General features: G+C 37.3%; 1 protein-coding gene and 1 pseudogene across 1 annotated transcript; both read left to right on the plus strand.

Moving 5' to 3' along the window:
* Positions 1 to 1380: 1380 nt before the first annotated feature.
* LOC107036610 lies at positions 1381 to 1785 on the plus strand (annotated as a pseudogene).
* A 1412-nt stretch (positions 1786 to 3197) lies between these two features.
* On the plus strand, positions 3198 to 9816 carry LOC107036585 (neprilysin-2). The gene is made up of 8 exons (XM_015254634.1): positions 3198 to 3425; positions 4310 to 4405; positions 5707 to 5952; positions 6380 to 6591; positions 6828 to 7004; positions 7110 to 7887; positions 8242 to 8492; positions 9061 to 9816. Exons 1-8 carry the CDS (start codon positions 3329 to 3331, stop codon positions 9397 to 9399), a joined length of 2196 nt encoding a protein of 731 aa, XP_015110120.1. The 5' UTR covers positions 3198 to 3328; the 3' UTR covers positions 9400 to 9816.
* The last annotated feature ends 3006 nt before the right edge of the window (positions 9817 to 12822 follow it).

Here is a 12822-nt window from a genome sequence, read left to right on the forward strand (position 1 = left end):
ATGCCTCTTTGAACGCCCAGACCCGAAATTTTTTGTGAACGCTGAATGTTATGGCCCTAAAACCTTTCAAACCCTACAGATTATGATTCATATATTGTATTATATTTTCAGACCCTTATTGATTCTGACCCTTAGATTTTGACCCTAAAAATTTCTGACCCTTAAAAAAGTCTGACTGTCAAATATTTGAACCATATTATTTTTAGGGTCAAAATCCAAAATCTTAGGGTCAGAAGCATTAAGGGTCACAACTTATTGAGTCCGCAATCCCAACTATCCACTCTCCACAAATTGTAGAGAGTGGAGAGTAGCCCTCATCAAGCATCCGATCCCAACTCTCTACTCTCTACAAAAGTAGATAGTAGAGAGGTTGGCCTCATTTTAAGGGTCAAAAATAATATGGTTCAAATATTTAACAGTCAAACTTCTTTAAGGGTCAGAAATTTTTAGGGTCAAAATCTAAGGGTCAGAATCAATAAGGGTCTGAAAATATAAGGGTCATAATATATGAATCATAATCTGTAGGGTTTGGAAGGTTTTAGAGCCATAACATTCTGCGTTCACAAAAAATTTCGGGTCTGGGCGTTCAAAGAGGCATGAGGTCTAAGGTTCTAAAGATTAGAGGGTCAGATTACTCAAGGGTCTAAATCCACGAAGCCCAGAATAGTCCTCCCCTCAGCTATCTACTCTCTAAAAGTACTCATGAGTAGAGAATTGGCCCTGTCAGTCCAACTTTCCACGAACTCTATCCACTGGTTCTGCTAGGGAGGGGAGCATAAATGAGCAAAAAAAAAATTGGTTTACCGCCCCCCACAATAAAAGTCAAAAAAGATTTTTTTTTTCAATTTCAAAATTACAGTCGGAACTAGTGTTCAGAAATTCAATAATATTGTTGAGACATAAAAAATTGAGGAAGAAATCGACGTGTCCATTTTACCCCTTTTTGCTTTACCTCACAACTCCTACAACACAGTCTTCTGACAATGTGTTTGTTCGTTTTTACAACCGCCAACTGAAGCCGGAACAGTAGATTTGATCCAATTCCACTCATTATTCATTCAATCCATTAGTAGAATTCAATATGTATTTCATGTAATGGAGTATAGACTCCATTGTCTGTAATAAATCACTTTGTCGAGAAAATACCGTATCGATGTTGAGTATGCCATCAATTGTTACAGAAAATTCACCGGAGAAGAGGCACGAAAAGTCCGAGTAGGTCTCACGTCATTCTTCGACAGTTTAACGCTGGTAACTCAGACGATGAGTGAATTCGGACCTCCAGAGCCCGTCTACAGCCACTACCACTGATGAATAATGAATAACAATTGATGAAATCTCCGACAATAATTACTAATCGAGTTCATAAAACACCAAAGGATGTCTGAGCACACATCAGCACCCTACAGACCTCGTTCTGTCTACGGCTATGCATTGTACATCGGCTCGAACATGTTATTCTTCCTGTACCTAGTGTGGGTAGTGGTCCCCGAGAATTTCTTCCACGAGAAATTGGGCCTAACATATTGGCCACTAAAATACTGGGCAGTGGCTATTCCCATCTGGGCACTGACTGCAATAGCAATTTTTGCCTTCATCATTTGTCCCGGCATCAACATGCTAATGACCCCGGATATCGACAACATTAGAACTATAAAGGATCAGTACTCTCTCGTACAGAGTGAGCACATACCTGGAGGCATTCCACCAATCTCTGATGTACCTATTACTGATGTTTGTAGACGATTGTATTTGAGGGAGAGAAGAATTGATAAAGAGCATTGAATTGATACTAAACAAATTTGATACTAAAGCAATTGAACTAATAAATACAATAGAGGCTCCGTATAAGATACCTTAGGGACAGTAGGAGAGTGGAATTCCGGGAGCCCCTGTGCCCCCACTACGCGCGCCCATAGAGAGGAGAAGAATAGGGATCAGCGCGTTTCAAATAAGATACCTCGCTCGTTGCGCTCGAATTCAATGAAATTTTCATTTTTACTGAATGAATATCGATAACTAATCAATTTATATGTGTTTAATGTTTTGAATTTTCATCGCCTGCGTTCCCTTTTCTCTCTAAATATAAGCCCGCGTGATAGAATGGCAGCTGATGTTGGGGGATTGTTGGTGGACTCGAGAATAATCACAGACGAAAAATTACGATTTTCGATGGGAAAAGTGAAAAAAAAAATAGATGTATATTTCCATTACTTGAAAAAAGTGGTGTGACCCGCCCTTAAGGTCATTAGACCCTCACGATCACTTCGTTCGCCCCTCCCGTTTGATCCTTATAACTACTCTCTTGCCGCTGAAAAATCACCGGGGCCATAGGTATCTTATAAGAAGCCCACGGAACATAAACATTCGTGAGGCGATAAAAGTACCGAGAGTGGGGGTAGGCCTCGAGCGCTCGGAACGTGAGGTATCGTATACTCACGTCATCGTACATCGTGTACTAAGCATTAAATTGATACGAAAAACAAATTTCTGAATTCATGACAATTAGTTTGTGGTATTCGAATTTTAATTCTTAATTTTTCTCCGTTATTCAATTCATTCTATCGAAAGACAAGGATAGAAATCGGATCGATGGGTATTCTTTCATTATTGGAGAAGATATATCGATTTTAAAACTTTGCCGAGACGTTGAAAAAATGATTTTTTTATTTCTTCCCGCCGACATTCTGTAATAGGTCCAGCGTTCGACTACCATTGTGACGCCATTAACAATTACAAAGTTTTTGAAATCTTCAATGTTCGAGAATCAATTAACAATTAACGAGCAATATTTTTAATATTTATCGGGACTCCGGACTAAATTCGGATAAGAAATCACATGAAACTATGCGAAATCGTTAAAATCGTAGGCAGGCAAATCATTCAAAATATGCGAAACTTGGAATTCAAAGCAGTACATTTCGTCATTAGGCCAACAAAACTTTTGCAATTATATGAGAGCTAAAATTTTTTTTTGCGCTGTGTTAAGAACAATATTTGTTATCCTGACGGCTGCAGAAATGACAAAAGAGCAGAGCAGCACGTACTCTGGTCGGATAAGGAATTCCAAAACAACAGATCCGTGTTTAATTTCTATTACACTATCACATTGTTATCGTTGCAAACAGAATGCGCTTTTGTTGAGAATATAAAGCGTTAAATTTTCATGAACGTTTGCAGTATTCGTAATACGTCCACAGATCGTTGTAAACACTCTTTAATGCAATTATAGTAACTCAGTCTATTTAACAAATTTTGGCTCAAACTAACTATAATTAAAATTGAATTCATTGATGATTAAAAATTATTGATTGATTGATTTAAAATTATGGCACGCATCGGTATCATCGGACTCATTTTTTTCTCATTAAACCAATCATCTCTCATTGGAACTCCAAACGTCTGCAACGGTAAAGAGGCCAATGGTAAGATCTTCAATGCTTCCTACCTTATATAAGTTGATATTTCAAATGAAGAATGATCGTAAAAATAGATAAGAATGCACATCGTCAATGTTTTAGTAACTCCCACTATCGTGTTCTGAATGAATACATTCAAAAATTTGCCGAGGAAGAGTAAACAAAGAAGAGTAATCATCAGAGCATAGAGAATTTCCTATTCCTCCAGTCAGAAAAAAAAGATCGTGATCGCCCAATTACAAACATTCAAAATTAAATAACAAAGTGTCCGCAATTTGCAACAAGCGGCCCTTGGGGCATCCCCTTTCCAATTACCTATGTTCATATTTGTGTCACTACATATGGGGTATTTCGCGCTGTTTCATAGGGTGCCAATTTAAAAAAATATTTCTAATGAAAATACGACATATCGACATAGATAATGAAAGTGGATTAGCTTTAGAAACTAGTTTCTAGATTTTAGAAACTCCTGTTCTTAAGCTTTATTCTTGGTGGATTGTTTTTAAGAACAATAAACAAAAAGCACCAATTATTCATAATGAATTCCATATTTTTGTTAGTTCGATAATCGAGGATTAACAGGCGAGATTTATATGAAAATATGTTCATAACAAATATTTGCGGATGAAGAACAAAAATGAAATTATTAAAGGATTACACTCATCCGTTTTGCCTCTTCTGTTCAACCCTTCCCCGTTTTAGTCCTCATTTGAACCTTCAGTTACAAAAAATATTGATTCAATCGCTCAAACGAACAGGAAATTGGTCGGTATGAACGATGGCGCGAAAAAAACTTCCATCAAAATCAGGCGAATAATTATTGACATTGACTTTTCGATTTTCTTGGTGCACAATATACTAATTCAAGTTTTATTTCAAATTTTTCGCAGCTGAAGCACTCCCTACAATTCAACCTGCTAAGTCACTCCCGCCATTTACCGAAGAATCTCACAGGGTCTGCACGACTAAAGTTTGTAAGGATACGGGTAAGTTCATTGATGAATGTAGTCAATTCAGTAGAATTTCCAAGGTTGAAACGGGAAAATTCACATTCAATTTCGTGACTTCATCGACGACATCAATCAACTTTCACAAGGAGAGATACAAATTGGCACATTGGTCTGCTTCAGGTCTGGTTTGTCTTGATTCAAGCAGATTTTCCGGCTTGATTTAAGCCAATCCTTCGGTATGATTCAAGTAGAAGTTTCGGTTATAATACCTCGAAAAGCTTCACAATTATCGGGTATTTCTCGATAACTTTGTTGCATACAAACGAAGATGTCCAATTTCGCAGGTTAAAGGGGATTTTTCCTGCGAAACTTGACGCATTCGTTTTTGTATGCAGCCAAGTTTGAGGAAAATACTTGGATTCATTTTGAAATTCGAGGGGTATTCGGCGGATTATTTCCCACATCAAGAGTTAAATAATAGTACGTTAAAGTACAAGGGCACAAATTTCGTTTTCTACGAATGTGTAGTTTATAGGCCGAGCCGAAGGCGAGGTCTGTACACACATTCGTTGAAAACGAAATTTATTACCGAGTGCTCTATAATATTTTATGTCAAGTCGTGCAGAAGTCGAGTTTTGAGCAGGCTGCGCGAAGCGCAGCGTGCGATAAACTCGACTTATTGCACGGGGCGACATAAATAGAATTGTGGTATTCGCTGTCGTTGTGGAATAATCGACATTTTTTTTATTCTGCTTGACAACCGGAAAATTACCGTATGACGGGAAATTGACGATAAGAAGCGCTTTTACCATACTACTAAACACGTATTAGTGGTTTGGAAAAACTGGCACCTTATCTCAGTGATCAAGATAATCTATAACTCAAAAGTACTGTAGAGAAATTCCAACTTTCAACAAGAAAGGGAGTTTTTCCACATGAGTACGTTGACTCTTGCGAGAAACTCAATGCCCCTCAATTGTCTGCTCCAATCGAGGAATTCCATTCTCAACTAAATGATGAGAGTGTCTCTGTTAAAGAGACAATATATGTTTTTCCATCTCTGCAAAAACGTCCCCGCGGTGAAATCAGTGGCAGACAACGCCATCACCCATACAGAACCAAACAGTTCAAGAAATCAAGAAGGTTTTAAAATGAAAAAAATACCATGTATTTTACATCTAATGTAAAAGTTTTTACTGTACAAACCATACTACTCCCATGTAATTCTCGTCTGATTCTTCTGATGACAAATTTCTTTAGATTTCTGCATTCTCGATAATTCTGATCCAGGAGATCCGACTATATTCTGATGCTATTGATTTTTCTTTATTTTGCAGCTTCCATGATCATCACAAAAATGGACATTAACGTGGAACCGTGCGACAACTTTTACAGGTTCGCCTGCGGTAACTATCTGAACAATACACTCATCCCACCTGATAGAGGCACAATGAGTGCCTCTGAAGACATCAGGATAGAAATTGAGAAGCGGTTGCGGACAGTCCTCGAGGAGCCGAGTCTCCCCACGGAACCTAAAGCATTCAAACTTGCAAAGAAGTTGTACAAATCCTGCATGAACGAAAGTGCGAAAACCATATCCAGATAAATCAGACAAATAATTTTTGATATTTCAAAAGTATATTTGGTAAAAACATAACAGGGCAAATCGATTGGGTTGTCTAATTGAAAAATTAATTATTTGAGTAATAAGTAATCGTAGGAGAAATTTTTCAAATTTTTTCTGCAGGCTTTACTGCAGTAATTTAAAAAATCGGAAAAAGTGCGGTGCGGCGCTCATAGCGCGACCAACGGAGTGTTAATAATAAATTGAATAGTAAAAGCAACCATAAAACTCCTCCAGATTTCACAGATAATTTATTTCACTCATTAATAATTATTATTTCAAAAGTTAGTTTACTCGTACCTTTCCTCGTAAAAAATGCACGTTAAGACATTTTGTTAAATCTTCCACTATTACAAGGAAACTGATATATCTGTGATGATTTTCAGCTGCAATTAAAGCTCAGAGTCGCAAGTTACTTCTCAGTATCTTGCAAAAACTTGGAGGATGGCCGGTTCTAGAGGGAGACCAGTGGAACGAAGAGACTTTTAAATGGATTCAATCGCTTAACAAATTCAGCGACCTGGGAGATCTGATGAAGTACTTCCTCCAAATTACTATCAATACGGACTACAAGAATACTACGAAGCAAGTTATATATGTATGTAATTATTGTTAATATAGGAACGAAAACCAGAAAGATCATTTCAACAGTTAGATGAGATAGAAGGAATTTGTTCATAAAACCCGCGTGAAAAAAAATACAAAAATTATGTATAAATTTACAACACAAATCCAGGGGAATTTCAATAATTTTTTTTAAAACTAGGTTTTGATCAAATTTGTCCTTTGAGCCATGACAAACCAAATTCTGACTTGAAAAAAATTAATTTTCAGTTGGATCAAGCATCCCTGTCGATACCACGTGAATACTTAGCCAAAGGTTTAAATGACAAAGTAGTCCAGATCTATTACAGGCACATGGTGGACATTGCAGTGATCCTTGGTGCCAAACGAGAATTCGCTGAGAAGCAACTGGTCCAGTCTCTCAAATTTGAAATGAAATTAGCTAACGTAAGCCTTTTTTTAAATTACTTCCGTAGTCTCCATACGTTGTTCCCCAAAAGTATCCCCAACATAATCTTGAGATCCATATTTTCTAACAATTCGCTTCTCCAGATTTCTCTACCAGATGAGAAACTCCTTAATTACACGCTTCTCTACAATCCTATGACAATCGCCCAGCTCTCCCAGACGTACCCCAGCATCCCCTGGAAGGAGTACTTCAACCGCCTGCTTCCACCTTCCATCCGAGTCGACGACAGCGAAATCGTTATCGTCCAAGTCCCCAGTTTTATCACAAATCTCGAGAAACTCATGAAAGAAACTCCTAAACGAATTCAAGCCAACTACTTGATGTGGAGGGTGTTACAAAATTTACTCAACTTTTTGGATAACCAAATAGAACTACAGCTTCAATACTTGACTCACCTCAGTGGGACAAAAAGCGAATCCAGATGGAAACAGTGTGTTTTTTTCGTCTCAGACAGTCTCTCCATAAGCGTCGGAGCTCAGTACGTTCGAAAGTACTTCAATAAGGATACTAAGAAGAATGTCATTGAGATGGTTGATGACATACGGAAGCAGTTGAATCAGATCCTGCAGAAAGTTGACTGGATGGACGACGAAACAAGAAAGAGTGCGCTGGAGAAGGCTGCTTCCATGACCAGCTATATTGCCTATCCTGATGAGCTTCTCGATGACAGAAAACTTGAAGAGTTCTATCAGGATTTGGAGCTCAGCGACGAGAATTATCTCCAGAATATTATAAATATTTCGTTATTCACAATTAAGAATTCATTCAGTGAATTGAGGGAACCGTATAATAAGAGCGATTGGCGGATAGCGGAAAGCCCGGTCACTGTTAATACTGTTTATGCAGAGGACAATAGCATACGTGAGTAATTGATTTCAAACTGATATGATTGGGATTAAGCATAAATTGTTCAACGAATGCACTAGAATTTTCTATTAATTTCAATTCTAGAGTCTTTTAAAAACGTACATGTCACAAAGCATATGTCAACATTTGAATTCAATATGTCAAAACTCTCGTTCATACGTCAACACTCAAAACCAACATTTTTTGCGACATGTGAAACCCTCGACGAGAAACTTCTTTAGTGTAATATTTATTGTCTTCTGAACGATTCGAAGAAAATATAAATAATTCTTAGAGCAGAAACAAAATTGCTTTTAACTTCCGGGTCTAATACGACTTTTGACCGATGTTTATTCAAAATATTTTCAGAGTTTCCGGCTGGTATTCTCCAGGGTGCTTTCTTCAACAACGATCGTCCTAGGTATATGAACTATGGTGCCATTGGCTTGCTCATTGGTCACGAGATAACCCATGCATTTGATAACATAGGACGACAGCTCGATAAAGACGGCAATCTTATCAACTGGTGGTCGCCTTCCACTGATGAAAAATACCTCGCTAAGGCACAATGTATTATCGATCAATATGGAAATTACTCAGTCGAAGAAGTTGGGTTGAACGTAAGTAAAACAATCCGGCAAATTGACATCGTCATCTGAATTTTCAATGTTGTGAGTTTGAATTCAATTTCAAATGAAAACGTTCACTAAATTTCTCATTCGTCTCAAATTCAAGAAAATTGGGTTTTTCATGTTGAACGATCATTGATTTTTTAATGAAAGCTTGAATTTCCAAACTCATTGTGAAAATTGAACATTGCATACAATTTAACATTCAGTAGATTAAAAATTCAGAAAAGTTAGAAATTTCAAAATTTTCAAGGTTTTTCAGTGCCCTATGGACCTGAAAATCGAGAATTACTTGAATATTCAAGAAATTAACTGATTCGTCAATGGAGAATTCTACAGAAATTTCATGTAACTTTGTCGTTGTTAAAAATTTCAAGCGTTTTCTCTTGAAATTTCAAGAGTAATTTTCTAAGAGTGTAACAGAGGGATATCTATTCTCAAGAACAGAAAAACACGTGACGTAATATTGGAATGCTTCCCCCTTCTCATTCTTCAAATAATCAATAGATGGATGGAAAAATTTCAAGAATTGACGTTTTTTCTCATTTTCAATTTGCAGTTGAATGGAATAAATACTCAAGGAGAAAACATTGCAGACAACGGAGGAATGAAGCTAGCCTACTTAACTTACAAGGATTGGTCAGTCCGTAATGGCCGAGAACCAATGCTCCCCAGACTTCCCTACACCCCAAGACAAATGTTCTGGATAAGTGCGGCTAGCACTCGGTGCGAGAAGTTGCGAATTGAAGATCTCGAGGACTTAGTTATCGTTGACCCCCACCCTCCTGCAGAATTCTTTATATTGGGAGCGCTGTCCAATATGCCAGAATTCGCTGATGATTTTAAATGTCCCGTAGGATCCAGAATGAATCCTAAGAAAAAATGTTCTGTGTGGTGATTTTCCAATCAAATTCGTAGGGGCACACTGGAAATACTTATCACTTTACTGCATTTGCCCTCTATCGCCATTTCTACATAATTGAATGATTCAAGTCGATTTTTCGGCTTGAAATTCGTTAAGGATTTTCTACATGCACCGTAGCGGGGGGAGGGGGGGTGTGCGGGTGTGGAGGGGTATGCCTTTCGTAAGTGTTCCAATCCCTGAACATGAAAAAATCGAGTTTTCAATTACGTCGTTGAGGTGCTATTTGGCGACTTTACTGGAATTAAAATTTTTTTAGTATCATATATTCATCATGGCAATACGTCGATTGCATTAGAAAATCTTTATGATTGTATTTAATCATTGTTAAATAATAAAAATTCAGTCCGGAACAGAGGCAACGGGTGTGATGTCCTGACGTTAAATTTGATAGATGGCGCTATTAATCAACCATTTTAATCCGCGAGATTTGAATCATTATTATAAAACGAATTTAAATAACACCTGAAATTTGAGAATGTAAAGAAATGCTAGAATGAAAGGACCATGAACAAGGGACACAGAAAATAAGTCTACAGATGCGAGAAAAACTGTTGCTGAAAATCCTAAATGTCAAGTACTTGAGTTGAGTTCTCAATTTATTACTCTCCAAAATTTGTTACAGAAAGGCTTTTCCTGAAAATTCTAAACTCAGAGAGAAAAATAAACACATCGGTCACAGTCGTAAAATCGTAAAATCTCAATTCTGGTATATTTCGAAAGTTTCTCTGTTTCAACTGGTCCACACGTGTTTGGGTTCTCCTTTGTTCATTGTATTCCTACGCGGAGGGGCCTGAGACCCCTCAAGAGGAAAACTGGCGACGTCGCACGCTTTCCCTTCCTCCCTCTTTTCATTTCCCCTTTTCTGTTTTAGCATACCCCTCTTCCCTTTCCTCTGGGCCAGAATTGCGCGCGCAACTTTTTGGTCTAGTGGAAGTGTTTTGAGCCAACCCTTAGATTAAAAACTTAAGTTTAAGTCAGTCCCATCGTGGCTGTTGTTCCGACAACTTTTTAAGCTTCTCTCTTCAAGTAGTTTGTCTTCAGAGTTTTTATGAGTTTTTATAAGTTTATTAGAAGTTCATCCAGTTTGTAGTCCAAGTTGTAGATTTTTGAGTCAAGAGTTATTTTGAATAAAAGTGTTAATGTGCTCTCCTAAGCACTGGTGTTTGGATTTATTCACAAATAAACCTTCAATCTAATTATCCTATCATTGAACGTGTCAACATCGATGGAGTCCTCATCAGATGTTTAGCGGCTAACGAATCCACAAATCAAAGTTTGGCGCTCTAAATGCATAAAAGCGCCTCGATAGGATATAACACGTCGCCCATTAGAAAATTTGGGTGAGACGTGTTGGTAATATTGGCTTCCCAGCCACTCTAGACCTGTTTACCTCCCGCATTCTAATAGACTAGTACAATGATAATTTCTGCATTGACGGTGATATTCGAGGAAACAGAAAATGTTCAATAAATATTTTGTGGAATTTTGTAGAATATTTTAGTTCAGTGTATATGGAAATTTCTCTCCAGTTCTCTCTCAAAGTGCGCTCTTCTCACATAACCTCATCACTCGTCACTGGCCACGATGTCATCGATGTTACGTTTCAATGAGAAATGAGTCTCTCAAAAACAATATGACAGGAAACTTTTACAACGAAATACAGGTTTGAAGAACAGACCAGAAAATTCTGAGGAGAATGTTGAGAATGACCTCAAACGAATAAAAACTTCGCACGTGAATGAGTGTTTAACAAGATAAATAAAGGTTCATCGTACTTTCTTATATTTTTCACGAAGTATAATTCCTTTCATTCATAACTTCGTTTACAGATTTTATCCGTTCACCTATCCACGGATCAATAGAAATACTATACACTTTTGTATTTGGCGCGTTCCCATTTATCTCTAGAACTGTCGCGACGCTGTCGCATGTTGGAGCTTCGCGCAGAAATTTCAGTCGATGCAAAATTTTCAATATTTTTTCAACTTTTCGTTCCGAATTATTGATCTGATCGATTTAAAAAAATATAGCGATTGTGCGTTTGATCATTTTTTAACTATGTGCAAAGTTTCATTACGATAGAAGCATTTCTCCGACTTTTTTCTAAGATTTTGTGAATTTTCCATAAGAACACGGGTTAAATTGCTTTTTCGTGAGAAGACCCGGTAAACCGCGATTCTAGCCTCGCTTCGCTCGGTTTGATCGCGGTTTACGGGCCTTCTGACGAAAAATTGCATTCATCACACGGTCCAAAAGTATTTTCTGACGAATGTGGCTTTGTAGGCCGAGCCTTCGGTTCTGTAATAGATTGGAGAAGCTTTAAAAAAAATTTCATCAATTTCTTATATTTTTGAGAATGCATGTAGAAAATCCTTAAGGAACTTCCGCAGTAAGCCCAAAAAACATGGGAGTGGGGATGAAGATTGTGCACTCTAACTTCATTTTCTTCTTCTATTTTCAATAATAACTCATGATTCCGGTAAAAAAGAAAACCATTCAAATTTATATAAAATGATAATTCAATGACCAACAATTAATAGTTTTCATCTAGAAAAAATTATCAATGGGTAATTACAAAATGATGATTCTACAAAAAAAAATCAATTGATCTTTTTTGTAAGGAATTAAATTCTTTGTGGAAAACGTCTTTAATTATTCTTTGTTTTGTTATTTTCACTTTGAACAATTTTTTTCTGCTAATTAAAACATTCTTGAAGGTATGGAAACCACCATATCCCCATTTAGATGATTCTTTTATTTTCGATCTTACCACGAAACTCGAATTTCTTTTAATCGTCCAGCAATTGGCCTGGTCACCCTATTTCACAATTTCATCTGACACTCGTCGATTGAGAATGAGATGTCAAACGAATTTCTTTGTGGATCGTAGAAATTTCCTACAATAAATCCTCTCGACATATTCCCCTAGGCCGACTAGTTTCACAGATATTGATAGAGTGATCCGAATGATGAAGAAAAAAAGTTACCCAATCTCCTAATTTCATGTAGGCACATAATCGACCGGAAAATATTAAAAAATTATTCGTTCACTTACAAACTATGCGCCATCGGCAATTGTGCCGCTTTTTAATATGAGCTTCACTCCTCAAGCAATTTCTCTCATTGATTAAAAAATGAATTTTAATAATTAACATCCTTCAACCACGATTTTAAGCGAGAACAAAATAATAGTATATTACGCAACACGTGCGTAATGGGTTTTTTAGCTCGTGGGAAGTTGTAAAACGAGCCGAAGGCGAGTTGAACTCGGTGGTGAGTTTTGACTCGTGGGGTTACAATCCCACGAGTCAAAAAACACCATAACGCACGAGTTTCGTATACTATTTTATGTCATAGGGCCCAGAATCACGCGATTCTATAACCTCGCTTCGCTCG

Source organism: Diachasma alloeum, unplaced genomic scaffold (genome assembly GCF_001412515.2).
Source record: "Diachasma alloeum isolate Michigan unplaced genomic scaffold, Dall2.0 Dall_scaffold_00210, whole genome shotgun sequence".
NCBI lineage: Eukaryota > Metazoa > Arthropoda > Insecta > Hymenoptera > Braconidae > Diachasma > Diachasma alloeum.

What these genes read in the sequence shown, in the direction of transcription:
- LOC107036585 (XM_015254634.1), top strand. Translation starts at nt 3,329, where the DNA reads ATGGCACGCATCGGTATCATCGGACTCATTTTTTTCTCATTAAACCAA. An exon ending in TTGAAATGAAATTAGCTAAC is followed by an intron (nt 7,005 to 7,109) that starts GTAAGCCTTTTT and finishes TCGCTTCTCCAG; the next exon opens with ATTTCTCTACCAGATGAGAA. An exon ending in TCGAAGAAGTTGGGTTGAAC is followed by an intron (nt 8,493 to 9,060) that starts GTAAGTAAAACA and finishes TTCAATTTGCAG; the next exon opens with TTGAATGGAATAAATACTCA.